General features: G+C 38.1%; 1 protein-coding gene across 12 annotated transcripts in view; it reads left to right on the plus strand.

The window, feature by feature from the left end:
* Positions 1 to 14,595, plus strand: part of NAV3 (neuron navigator 3) — a 553,670-nt gene that overhangs the window by 399,318 nt on the left and 139,757 nt on the right. For 11 of the 12 annotated variants that reach the window (XM_054072776.1, XM_054072766.1, XM_054072783.1 and 8 more), the window contains 2 exons: positions 6,434 to 6,502; positions 9,174 to 9,313. In XM_054072776.1, the coding sequence (XP_053928751.1) occupies positions 6,434 to 6,502; positions 9,174 to 9,313 (209 nt within the window). The remainder of the gene's footprint in view (positions 1 to 6,433; positions 6,503 to 9,173; positions 9,314 to 14,595) is intronic. The other variant, XM_054072757.1, reaches the window with a different exon arrangement.

Consider the following 14,595-nt stretch of genomic DNA (forward strand, 5'->3'; position numbering starts at 1 on the left):
GGAAATCTATTAAAGGGTTCAAAAGACAATGACTGTAGATTTGAAAAAGTGACAGCCTCAGGCTTTTTGACACCCCGTTTTTTTTTTCTCTTTAGGAGAAAACTTTGTTACAAACTTATTCTATTTAACCGTGAAACAGAATAATGGCTTATGTTACTGGACAGATCATTTGATATAATTTTTTTCTAGTGCAAGATCATAAACAGTATGGAGATAAGGTCATAAAAGGGTACGACTGATCCCTAAGGGCATAGTTCCAGTTCTGGCAGCACGCTGTTATCCACTTGGCTGATTTGTTCAGAATCATTAACATTTTTAAAGACTATATGTATTACTTAAGATGAGTTACAGTCCAGGTGAAGCATAGTAGCTAGGTAGCATTTTTATTACTTAGTCAATACCATTTTGTTTCTTTAAGATTGTTTTTCTCATATAGTCTTTCATTAAATGCCACAAAATACCAATAGTACAAGTACTGGGACCAAGGTGAGAAGATATGGTCGCTGTGGTGAATGAGCCATTCCTGTAGCAAGTCACTGTGTTCTGCAAGAACATAAGTGTTAATGCAAATCTGGGTAATCTGAGTTTGAGTTTATAAACTGTGAACAACAGGAAAACATTGAAAACACAATTTTACCTTTCCTTCCAAGCCTGAATCAGTTGGAGGCAGACTTGTATAAGATGCCAGAAGTTCAAAGATTGGAAAAGAGAAATGTCCACCTAATGTAGAACAGATGGCATGGTATAAGCTAGAATCACCTAAATCATAGAGATTCCCTCTTGTGAATGAAAAAAAAAAAAAGTATGTTTCTATGTTAGAGAATCACATATAAAAATATTCATCTACAAAATATATGTATATAACATACATACATATATAACATTCATATATTTATATAACCCAACAGTTTAAAAATCTATATATTCATATAGATGTAAGTATATACTAATTCACCAGGACTGGGCTAAAAAGACAAAAGAAATGGCTGATGAATATTATTGATGGGAAAATTCAGGGGATTTTGTTTCCTCCTCAGTCTCCTTTCGTTGTCCATTTGAGTAATCAGGGATCTTTTAGCTGCCCAGACTGTTTGGTATGGTAAAGAGCATGGAAACGTTTGTTTCCTGTGGCGTCTCTCCAGGCAGGCTTGGGATTTGGAGTCAGATGAACCTTAGAATATTCTCTCTTGTGTTTTTTGCCAGGCAGGCTGATGAGGAGTATGCAGCTGAGGATTTTGTTAAGTAAATAAATAAATAGAGATTGTGTACAGCAACAAGGTCTGGAGAGATTTATCCATTTAAAATTCTTTCTTTTTAATCCATTTTTTATCAGGGTATCATTCCAATAGAAAAAGTCTTGAGCAGTTCTGGAGTGCAATCACCCTAGGAATATAAAAACACTTTATAAGATCAACTGCATATTACAATTCGAGTATTCTAGTAAAGTAGAAAGACTTTGATTAAATACTATGAACCCCTGTGCCTTTTGCCTAATGTTAACACATAGCTGGCATTTTAGAAACACCATGTGACTCTTAACATTATAGGAAAATGACAGTGTGATGTAAAATGATCCTTTTGATCTTTCAGAAGACTGTTAATAAAAACTAGATGATATTCAGGGTGGTGCTGCATGGATTACATGGGTTACCATGGGTTACCCATGGGTTACATGGAGAAGAGGGAGGTTAATATATCTTGGAACAGATCCTCCTAGAAGCTATTCTAAAGCATGTGGAGAACAGGGAGGTGATTTGAGACTGCCGACATGGCTTCAAAGGCACATCCTGCTGAATGGTGCACTTGTCACACCAGAAGGACGGGATGTCATCCAGAGGGACCTGGACAAGCTGGAGAAGTGGGCCTGTGTGAACCTCATGAGGTTCAACAAGGCCATGTGCAAGGTCCTACAACTTGGTCAGGGTAATCTGCAGTTTCAGTACAGGATGGTGGACAACGTGATTGAGAGCAGTGCTGCAGAGAAGGACTTGGTGGTGCTGATTGATGAGGAGCTCAACATGAGCAATGTGTGCTCGCAGCCCAGAAGGCCAACCGTATCCTGGGCTGCATCATAAGAAGCTTGGCCAGCAAGCCAAGCTTTTCCCTCTTTTCCTCTTTTGTGAGACCTCATCTGGAGTACTGTGTCCAGTTCTGGAATCCTCAACATAAGAAGGATATGGAGCTGTTGGAATGGGTCCAGAGGAGGGCTAGGGAGATGCTCAGAAGGCTGGAGCACCTTTGCTATGGGGACAGGCTGAGAGAATCAGACTTGTTTATCCTGAAGAAGAGAAGACTCTGGGGAGATCTTATAGTGGCCTTCCAGTACCTGAAGGGGCCCTGCAAGAAAGCTAGGGAAAGACTTTTTACAACACTATGAGGTGACAGGACAAGGGGAAATGGCTTTGAATTGTAAAGGTGAAGATTTAGATTAGACATTAGGAAGAAATTCTTCATGATGAGGGTGGTGAGACACTGGAACATGTTGCCCAGGGAAGTTGTGGATGCCCCATCTCTGGAGGTATTAGAGGCCAGGTTGGATGGGGCCTTGAATGGCCTGATCTAGTGGGAGGTGTCCCTGCCCATGGCAGGGGGTTTAGAACTAGATGATCTTTAAGGTCTCTTGCAGCACAAACCATTCTATGATTGTATGATTTTTTACTTGATTCATGCTGTTTATCCCGGTTTATAGGGGCTCCATCCTTCAGCTTTATGCGATACACACACTTTCAAGGAGCTGCTTCTTTCCTGATGTACTGTGCTATTTGTATAGCAGCAAGATAATTTCTGGAAGTTTAGTCCAGTGTTGAGCAGTCATTTGCCTTCCCTCTTCATCCTCTGTTCTTATTTGTCCTTTTCAGTTGAATATTGCACTTCACTTTCAGCAGGAGGGCATTTAAAAACCTTTAGTATTGTCAGTTATATTGATTTCCTAGTTCCCCAACACCTTCTAGGACCATTAACCCTTTTGTCTTGCCTGCAACTGCATGCCCTCAAAAAATTCCCTGTCCTGGCGGAAAATGGTACATAGCTCCACAATGCAAATTACTCTGCTGCATGTCCACATGGCTCAGAGTCCTTGTTACTGCAGCCAGCATGGCTGTAGTGCAGCTTTGGTGGTCGCCATCAGCAGTTCATGGTCAGTACAATCTCTAGCATCTTTGTAGCTTCCATCCAATGCTCTCCTTTCTGGGTAGTCTACCTTTCTGGGTAGTCTCAGCATGTTTATTCCATTTTCTTTTGGTATTTCACCAAGGAAGCAGCAACTGAAACAACCCAATGTCACTATTTCACATCTGCTACATTGACCAGTGTTTCCATGATTTGCAAGAGAAAATAAGGGGTCTTGATTTCCACCTGGAATCCAGTTTGCAGAGTCCAGATGCTTTCTCAGGATTCGGAATGAGATGTGTATATGCCATCTTACTTCTTTTAAACAGGATTAGCTTAACCAGGAACATCTGCCTTCTCTTCCTTTATGCATTAGGTGAAATGGGAGAGTTAAGCATGATGCCAGAGGGCAGAAGGACTATTCCTGGCCCAGGTCCAGCACTGCAATTGCCCCCAGGACTGCAAGACAGGACTTGTAGCTCTGGGAGCAGTGGGGTTTCCTGCCGGCTCTGCAGTCAGGGTTCGTTTCCTCTGTAGTTCATATGTCCCCATCCTGACAATGCACTTTACAGGCAGCTCCTGTGGCTCCTCTGTGGAGTTGAGCTATGACTGTGTCAGGGAAGACTACTGGTGGTAGTATTATGACAGTGGAAAGAGTCTTGTGAGCACTCAGCTAAGGGTCTGAAAAATCCCCCTTCCTAATCCTTTAACGAATAAATCCTTCCTTGTCCTAAATGCTATAGTGTTAAACTTATAGTGTGCTGCTTTAATGCAGGCACGTACTTATTAAACCTTTGTGTGGATCTATAAGCACAAAAAATAACTGTTTTAAGCAAAACAGGTTTATTTTCCTGACTGCCAGGTGCTACCCACAGACAATTATTTGGTAGGATGGAGGGCAGCAGGTAAATATTTGTTTATACGTTTAGAAGAGTCTTCACATCTGTAGTATTGGGGCCAGCAGCTGGGAAACAGGCAGCTGTGCAAAACTTTAACGAGTCCAGTGCTAATTGAGAATTAAAACCCAAAGTCATTAGGAAGTTGATGCACCTGGTTTATGAGCTGTTGAAGTTCTTTTTTTCCCTTTAATTTGTCACATTACTTTGGAAAATAAATTTACCGAGCCACAGTGGAAATGATGATTTACTGACATTGACACATCCTACAAAGCCTTTCAAGCCTGTCTGGAAGGCTTGAAAGCAGTCTATAAGCTGGTGTTTCATGAATTTGCGAGTAGATGAGTCCCAGGTAACAGACATGGAATTAAAAGCATTTTAGCAAGCATTTCCAGATAAGTGCTTCATGTATTGATTGTTGTCAGTAAGGAAAAGGGGAAAAAAAGTGCTATCTGTCTGTAGGCTAGTTTATCAATAGCTTGGCAACATCGCTGAGATTAAGTTATTTGGTCTTTCCAGCTGCTTTGGGATTGTGTTGTTTGAGGTAGAAAACTCACAATATGCTATGGCAAGGCATCCTATTCACTCTGTTTTTCCAGTTCACTGTCCATGTTGATTGTACTGTGTATCATTTTACCTTTTACAACATAAATGCACCAAGGTTTTATCTGGCATACCATTTTTCTCACAAACTTCTTTGTTTAGCTAATGCGGTTAATCAGCTAATCATTTCTAGATTCCTTCAATTGAAATATGTTGAAAAAAACGTGAGTGGAAGATCAGAAGATGGACTATTAAGCCAGGCATAAATGTAGCAGCTTCAGCAAAACATCCTATGTCACATTTGCATCATAAGTCCAGACATTATTAAGAAAGATAGCTGTAAGTGAAATATAATTCAATTTACAATTCCCACAGAACTGATGGTCTTTAAAAAGAGCACTTTTTTTGTCATTACTGTGAATATATATATCAGGGAATTGAATGCTGCTTTTATATATTGAGTGATTCCTTTTTTCCATCTTAAGACTGAAATATTCTTTTTTATATTCATTGTATGCTCATGTGCCGTTTGTTCATGTGCAGGCACAGAGACAACGCTGAACCCTTAACTGGGCTTTAATTTGGTAAAGTAATAATAATCATGCTTCCCAACGAAGCCTCACATTGCCCCTCAGTTTGTGCTTTTCCCTTGACCCTCTTCAGGGCCGCTCTGCCAGTGTGGGAAGACCTTTCTCCCCTAAGGGCTTCTATCCACTCAGTACTCAGGCTGTTTGCTTCAGTGGACTAGCAGAAATTGCTAAACACTTTTCTGGCAAACTAAATACCACCAGGTGTTTCTTATAAGTGGTGCTAGTCTATAACACCTGGACCAGAGCACTGCTTTCTGCTTCTACTCAGAAGAATTGCTGGAAAATGCAGAACTGTAAGAAACCAAAGCAATCTGTGACTATCAGAGTTTCTGCTTACTCAGTTCTCTTTCACTTCCTTAATAATGCAAGGAATTTGATGTTATGATTGCACCTGGCTTAGGCACCTGTCTATATCCTTAGGCTGTGTGGATCCCAAAGGATGCACCTGCTCATAGTAACTGAAATTATCTGGCAGGAGATCTTACCTTGGCCGTACATTTGACATATCCTCTATGCAAATGTCTGAAGTAATAGAGGCATAAATTTGCTGGGTGTCAAAAGGAACATAAATCTTCTAGCCCTATGGCGCAGCATATCTTCCAAGCAGAAATACTGCTTGGATGCTTTAATAGACAAAGGTGTGCTTTCCTGTGGAATTTAACAGTGAGTCTAAGCACATGTCAGGGCTTTCCTAACAAAGCTTCTAATTCATGGCCTGGGTAATGCATCACATACATGACCTGTAACACTGCTGCTGTAAAAGGAAAGGATTTGCCATGGGATGTTTCTTCCGTATAGCTCTGCTGTCAGGAGGGTCACCTTTCTTCAGTGGGAATTTTTGCATCCACGTTGGATCTAGAATAACAAATTAGTTCCTAACTGCCAGAATGTGAATCCAGACATGTTGCTGGAGAAACTAGTAGCTATATATTTGTGCTTAGTACTTCATGTGGATGGAAGTCAAAAAACGGCACTAAGTTTTGAGGTGCACTGTGTGTGAATTGAGCTGGGCTTCAGTAATTCAGCCACTGGAAATTTGCCCACATTGTCTATTCCTAAGATGATTTCTAGCAAATGAGACCAGTTATAACAATATCCATTATTTCATAATCTGTGCATTGCATCTCTCTTAAAAATCTGCATGTTTGCATTATTTCATGGTTTTGCCACTTAATTTGTGTTTTCTATCCATGTTCAATTTGCATTCATTAACTCATAGTTTGCTGGTAAGTGTGTTCTTTCTGTACATGTTCAAAGAAATTCTTTAATTCAATTTCTCTGTTTCTTCTCATACAGTCTCACAGCCAGATATGCAACTCAGTCTAATCACAGTGGAATTGCAACCAGTCAAAAAAAGGCTTCTAGGTCAGTTAAATATCTCTAATTTATTGCTTGTTAGTGATACTCAGGCAAGTATATGCCCATTAATATTTTATCCTTTGGACATAAACAGACTTTAAACAATATGTATTTATGTTACACGTGCAAGCTTTGCAGCAATGAGCTTTGCCACAGGAAAGCCTTGTATGGACTGGAAGGATCTGATTTATACTGTATATTAGTAATATTTCTGGTTGTTATGTATCCTGCATCTTTGTATCCTGCATGTAAAGTATTGGATGTGAAGGATTAGTTGGTGATTTTAGTGCTCTCTACTCTCTGGCCTAAAACCTTTTACTTCAGTTATGAGTGAAAAGAAGTTTGGGAGTCCATCCCAGTTCCCACTAGCTATTTTGCATGTATTGCAATCACACCTGAGAAGTTGAGTTCACAGAGCCAAGTTCAGGAAGAAGCAAAATAGAGCAGAAAAAAATAACCACTTCCAAGACTTCTACTCTGTCAAAAGTAGCCTGCATGCATTCCTTGCTAAAGAGATGTTTTCTTTTGGCAGTGAATTTGACAGAACTGTGTGTAGGAGCTGACCTGTTTCAGATTTCATCAGTACTCTTATTTTATCATTTCCATGAGCACTAAAATCTACAAGCCAGTTTGCAGAAGAAAGAAACTGAGGTCTAAAAGCTTAATCTTGTTTCTAGCTTTTTTTTTTTTTTTTTTTTTTTTTTTATGTGGGGGATAATTAATGTGCTCATTAATTATACCTTTGCTGTACAGTTCATTGCTGAGAACAATGAACTCTAAATTGCATAATCTACAATAAAGATTGCATTCTGCAGTATAGTGCACTAGCGCAATTTGAGTTGCTGGTGATAGCTTGAAATGAGCTATACCACGGTCCAGTTGCTTTGCATCTGCATTTATAGGTCTTCAGTTTTCCTTATTGCTGATGCTCCTGTCTTGTCCACATTCAACATGTCGGGGTTAACAGTCTTATTGTCTAATACTTTAAATCTGTGGCAGTGTTTCCGAAGCCTGTTCAGAGGTATGTGACTTGTCCCTTATTTGTTGTTCTCCTCTTTGCATTTCCTTAGCTGCTTAACCTGATTCTGCAAAAGCAATTTAAAACCTGTATTCAATTAAAAAAGACAGCAAATGAGGTAAACTGGAAAATGTGTAGAGCAAATGACCTCATGTATAATGTGCTTACTGTGGCAGTTCTCATATTCTGGCATGCAGAATATACGCATCAGTATTTTATATTTTAACAGAACAGATGAGTTTTCAGTGTTGCACATGCCTTCTCATTGCTTTTTTCATTACCTTCGTCAAACCATCTCAGGACTCTTAACTATCTGTCAAATTAGGCTAATGAGAAGGAGCAAATGGATTTTTAAGTTTATTTTAGTGCATTCTTCAGGGAACAGAAGATCACTCGAATTCACGGGTCATGGTAAAGGTTAGCATGCATACAGTCTGCTCTGGGCTCGGCAACGAGACTAGCAGGGCAGGCTGGCAGCCAGAATGAGCCATAAAAATAACTGATAGATTAGTTCTCTGAGGCTTAAATTGGTAAAGGAGGAGAACATGGAGATATTTATATACATTAGCTAATGAAAATAAAATTATTTGAGAATTTCTGTTATACCAGTATAATAAAGAAAAAAAAGTTTGGAAGAAATCTAATGGTTTTTAAGTCTCTGTAACGTAGTTTGGGTTTTATTTTTCCTCCCTTTTGATGCTGCTTTTTTTGTAATACAGTGAAACTAACTGAATTTGGTAACTCTGGTATAATTTTATTGCCACTGTTAAAATCATCATACCATTCCGATGAGTGAGAAACAAAAGAGATATTCGTCTCCTATGGCAAAAGCCTCTTGCTGATTTGAGCATTTCATTTTGTCTATCAGATAACAAAACTGGAAAGGAGTGGGGGTGCCCACAAAGATGCTGCAGGAAGTTTGAAGTAAGCATGTATTAAAGAATCTTACATCAGAGCACAGATTTAGACAGAAAAAAGACGGGGACAACAGAGTCTACTTTTTTTCCTTAACGTAGCCACACAGTGAGGTTCAGATGATGGCAGCAAATGCTGACAAATTAGCTGTATTGTCTACATTATATACTTCTATCTAAAAAGTATACATGCATCTGTAGCATCTAGCTAAAATATATATTTTCAATATTTTCCATTGACAATAGTAAGATGGAAGTGCTTTAGCCCATAGCCCTCTGAAATATAACCAAAGATACCTAAAAACCTGGCTTTTATGCTAAACATCTGTGAAACATTTACTAGAGCAAAAGATATGAAATATTTCTCAACTGTGCATTGTTGTGGTTGTTAGTCAATTTCTGTAACGTTTCCTCCTCAAAAGTGACAGATTTAAATAAAAGTTGATATTGCAATTTCATGGTTTGTTAGGGTGAATCTGTTTTAGCAATGTTAACGGCAAATGCAAAGCATCTTCTTACATGTCTTGTGGCTCTAGAAGCATCTTTTTCCCTTTTGTGTGTGTAAGGATAAGGTTTTATTTTCATTTGTGGAGTCTAACTAATTTAAATCCTTCTGTTCATTGTTGCTTACATTAAATCATTGTTTTCAGTTGTTGGTATTAAATTCTTGTCTGATGTCTGCATACTGACTCCTCTATGTGTTGCATTACATAAAATTAACTGATTTCTTATTATACAATTGCAGGCTTCCTGGACCCTCAAGGGTGCCAGCTGCAGGCAGCAGTACCAAAGTCCAGGGAGCTTCTAATTTAAATCGGAGAAGCCAGAGCTTTAACAGCATTGACAAAAACAAGCCTCCACAATATGCAAACGGAAACGAAAAAGGTAAGCAATTAGAAGTTACTAAGCTGACTCTACATAACATACAAGAGGGAAAAAAAAAATCACCAAGAAAAATCCATTCACAGGGCTCAAAGAAGTGAATTTAATATTTAGACTTGGTACAGAAGAACTGTGGAGGTAGGGCTCTGAATTAAGACTTTTGGCTGAGTTGTGATTAAAGTTAAGAACTGAAAACTTTCAAGATATTATAATTATATTTTATCTCTCTTTCATGGAGTTTCACTGGGTGATATTTGTGGATACCCCACCCCTGGAGGTGTTCAAGGCCAGGTTGGATGGGGCATTGGGCAGCCTGATCCAGTGGGATGCCCCTGCCCATGGCAGGGAGGTTAGAAGTAGATGATCTTTAAGGTCCCTTCTAACCCAAACTATTCTGTGATTCTATGATATTTCTAAAGTAAAAGTGAACCAATATGGCATACTTGTCATCTTGGTCCATATTCAAGTCTAGTGATACCCAAAGGAAAACTGTCATAATTTTCAGTGGACTGCATCTGAGCCTCTGGTGGAGAAGAATCAGAGAATTATATTTACATCAGAATATTACATACATCTATTCCTTCAGAACCTTACCTGGTGAATATATAAGCCTGAAGAGAGGATTAGATATTAAGTCAAATATCATGAGATTTTGCAGGCATTTTCATTTTTTATTGCCTCGTTTAACTATGAACTTCTATTTTGCAAACAGAGTTCCCCGAGTCCTTCTATTTCTTCTGCCCTGCCACCGTTTTCCTGGAAAATATGCCTCTTAGGCTTTATCTCAAAAAGAGTAATGTAAAAATTCAGCTTTCTGAGTTGTGTAACTAATCCAGCCCCTTCCTCCCCTTCTTTTTCCCTTTGTGTAATGAACAACATTTTATTCATATCTCTGGGTTAGAATACAGTTGAAAATGATACAATATACATAGTACCCATTTGCATCCTTGGGATCTGTGGGAGGAACAAGTATGCAATGAATGTTCTTCATCTGAGCAACAGGCAGCTATCCAGATTTTTTTTTTTACAAAATTCTGATGAACACACTTTGCCCCTAGCTGTATCTGAAGATATAAAACCATCCTTTCAATAGTTATTTCTTTATTTTCACTATCAGGACTGAATGTTTTAGGTAGTTCTATAGTGGCATTTATTTTGTCAAGGACTTGTTTATGGCAAGACATCCAGCGTAAAACCAGAAAGAGATCAGAGTGAAAACTGAGCAGACACTGTTCACTGTATTGTTCACAAATACGATAGTGAAGTTGTGAATTAGGAGATGTGGCTGCTTGAGTAAAGGTATGTACAGCAGTTTAGGTTTTAGAATTGCTTCATAATGTTAACGTAAGTTTGCTACTGAAATATGTGAGAGAGTGAAATGATTCAAGGTGAAACGTACTTGTAGATACTAATATTCTTAGCTCATTACTTGGAAACTGCCTCTCGACTGCTAAGGTTTGCATTGCATTGCACATTTACGTGGCTTTTTGCATGATGGATTTCTTTACTTTCCCATTTCTTCACAGCAGAGAATGAGAACTTGATATGAATTGTAGTGAAGGCATCACTTGCAGGAGGATAAGGAGTGGCTTTGATTTATATAATCATTCAATTCATTTTATAGAAAACAGAAAATATGATGTTATATAACTACAGAGTACTGTATTTGAGATGTTTCTGTTTGCTCTCTTCTCTTTCTTTCAAAACAGCAGAATGGATGGAAGAATATTGATTTTATATGAGAATGTAAGCCGACAGAAGTTTATTTTAGAGTATAAAGCAAAAGTTATTTAGAGAAGATGACTGCTCTGAGTGCAAAGATAACAAAGTGATAATTTTTATAATACCCTAAAAGAACACATGGGAGTCTTTATTTGAATTCACTGTGCTATTTCTTTGCCTAAAGAGAAAAACAATTGAACCATGCTATATTTTAAATTTAATTATTATAGTGGCTAATTTCTTAATATTAGCATGAACATTCCAAGTAGTCTTTTGATTTTTCTTTTTTCAGTATTTTGAGGATGTTCTGTGACCTGAGTTTTTTTGCAGAATTTGTTTAAAAACAAACTTCAACCCTCACAGTAGTAATATTAGTAGTGATAAATAGTAACAAAATAGTAATAGTAATTAATAGTAACAAACACCTCTTATAAAAAATGTGTCACTATATGTTGAAAAGCTGATTTTTCCTTAGTGTGGCACATGAAATAAACCTTATCTCAAATTTTTCTTCTGATAATTTTAACATCTTCCATTTGATTGGATATACCATCCATACACTAATTTCTGCGATGTAGATCATATAGTGAATAGCTTGTAATTCTGCAGCAGTGCTGCATAAACTGAAGCAGAAGAAGTAACAACTGGTGTTAACTAAATAGTCATTAGACGTTGAGACCTCCAAACCTCTTCAAGGGCAGGCCATTTCTTGGTGCACTTTTCCCTGTTGTACACATTCCTGTATGAGCTATAAGGAGACCTCAGAAAAGATATGCAGCATAAGGGCTTTATTTTTTTTTAATTTTTTTAAATCCAGTTACATGTAATACTTGAAATCCATTCTTGCATGCAATGGCTTCCAACTCATTCAGAGTGGGGAATGGATAAACAGTCAAAGGACAACTGAACGTGATCAAAAATAAGATGTGATATGGTCCTTTTGTTTAGTATTTCATTATTTAGTATGTCAGTAATGTTATCTAGTATGTTAGTAATGTTATTTAGTATGTCATTAATGTTATCTCCTTTGAATATTGCTTAGGGAATAGCTCATTCAGTAAGAAACTTAGCTCCCCTGAGTGAATCCAGGTTTGCCCTTTATTGATTACAGCCCAGTTTTCACCCAGACCCAACACATTGCTGTGATGCAGGCAATTGTATGTAGCCGTGATTAAGTCAGGAACACAGAATGAGTCAAAACAGTAAACATCTAATTAGCAGAAACTCATCTGTAAATCTTATGAATGGATTTCAAATAATATATCTGTTTTCCAGGTCACCTTACATCTATCTCCTTCTGACTTGATATAATAAAGATGAAAATAAAACTATGAGAATGAAACTATTTAAATAAAGTAAATATTTATATTGCTGGTAAGGTGGATGCCCATGGTATTTTGAGACCAGTAAAGAAATAATGCTCTAACTCAAATCAAATTTTAAAAACAAATATTTACACTTGAGAGCTTAGAAACACTGTGTCTGAACATTGATAAGGGTCTCCATATCATGGAGTTTAATTGCCTACTTTTCAATATAATTTAATGATATAAAATGTTGTTTATGGATTACCAAATTCAATTTCAACAATATTTGGTTAATTTGCCCATACCAACTCTCAGTAACTTTGCCTTGAAACTCCATTGTCTAATGGATATGAATCATTGCTCTTCTGTGGCCAGTATGTACATCTATATCTAATTTCTTTATGTTTCTTCTGGTGTCAGTATTTTGACAATTTTCCCTGTTGGCATTCTCCTCCTGTCCTGGTAAAGGGTAGCTACTTTCTCATGAACAGGGACAGTTGAACAAGCTGAATTCTTTTAATCTCACCAGACAGACCTCCCATTCCTTCAAACGTCCTTATGGTAATTCCTTGCAGCTCTTCTATATTCTAGTAACTTTCTTTATTGTGAGTGACTAAAATTGGATACTCTACTGAATATGTAGATTATCAGTAATTAATAGTGCTGCAACAGGGGACCTGTTGTCATAGAGGTTCTGTCTTCTCCAGCAGGACTGAACACATCAAAGGTCACAGGTGGGAAGACAGAAAAGGGTGGTTATATACTAGGCCCAAGTTTAACCCCTCATGCGTCCTTTATTTGTGCAATAGCTTCTGAAAAGCAGATTTGAAAATGTCCATTTGGTTGTCATGGTCTTGCTGGGATCTGGTGGGAATTTCTCTCTTGGCACTGAACACCTGGGGGTATTGCTGTCGTCCTTAACCAGTGCAGGTTGAACTCGGCGCTGAAGCACAGACCTCTCAAGCAAAATGCAAAATTGTTTTCACCACAAGCTGATGATGCATTTCAGCAATAAGGGTATTAGCCCCTAAACATCAGACTATCTACTTGCAAAATTTAATTTTAAAATACAAAATCCTTGTCTTAGGTTGGTTTCACTCTGTTTTAAATTCACCACAAGGTGGGGACAGATTTCATATAATGAACAGCTAAAGCTGAGTCCCAGCTGAATGTGCAGAAAACGGTTACTGTGATGTTCAGGTTCAAGTTTTGCATTTGGGCTGAGAGGAAATAAATCTTTTTATTCTACATCTTTAAACATATAGACAGACCCAATATAAGAGCATATTGGGAGAGCATGCAGTTCACATTCTTTGCAGAAATGTTAAGGATACACTTTGAATTGAATATTAAAAGCAAGTTAAAGTTCTCTGTAATTCTTTTGATGCTGTTTATGGCTTGTGACATAGAGATCAAATAAGTATCAGTGAGTCCAGGAACCTATGATTTTTTGCTATATATGTGGCAGAATAAGCTGTTGATGAAACAGTAAATACTCTTCTTTAAACAGTTTCACCCCGCAATGAGTTTAATATCATATCGCAGGAAATATGCCACGGCATACAATTTTTTTTGATGGGAACATTTTTTTCTTTTCTCTCTTCTTTTTTTTTTTTTTTTAATAATTAAATCTAACAGCCTAGAGCCATACAAATGTAACAGAATTAATACAACAGAGTGTGATGGCATCCCCCTGTTCCCAGATTGTTGCATGTATTCTGCATTTGCATATTCATACAGTGAATTTTTCTTCTGCAAAACTATTGGGATAGCTAAAGACTTCAATTCTCCAGTGTAATTACAGCAGACTTAGTGCAAGGCAAGATGTGTGCAAGAATGTCCTTGTGCACACCCAGTCCTGGGCTATCGGCCATGGGGCTGATTCCTGGTATAAATTAAGGAAGCCTGAGGGCTGCAGTAATTTCCTATAGCCTTTGTTGGCCCCAGGTTCTCTTCCAGGATCTGAGGCTAACCAGAAAATAATAGAGGCCAAGATGCAATCCCTGCCTTGGTCACAAGGGAAGTATCAGCTCTGCAGCTGCTCGCCAAAGCTGTTTCATATGCGTGGTGCTACCTGGAGTTGGAAAGTAAGCAGTAACCTCACCTGTCCCAGAAAATGCTCTGAGGAAACCCTTACCAGTTAATGTTTTCTTGCCTTACTGCTGTATACAACAGAGATGCTTGAAACCCTTGGTGGAGGTGGACTGACCTCAGGTGTTACTGTGGTGTTTGCATATCAGGCTGAGGAGCACAAAC

This window comes from Cuculus canorus, chromosome 1 (genome assembly GCF_017976375.1).
Source record: "Cuculus canorus isolate bCucCan1 chromosome 1, bCucCan1.pri, whole genome shotgun sequence".
NCBI classification, from domain to species: Eukaryota; Metazoa; Chordata; class Aves; order Cuculiformes; family Cuculidae; genus Cuculus; species Cuculus canorus.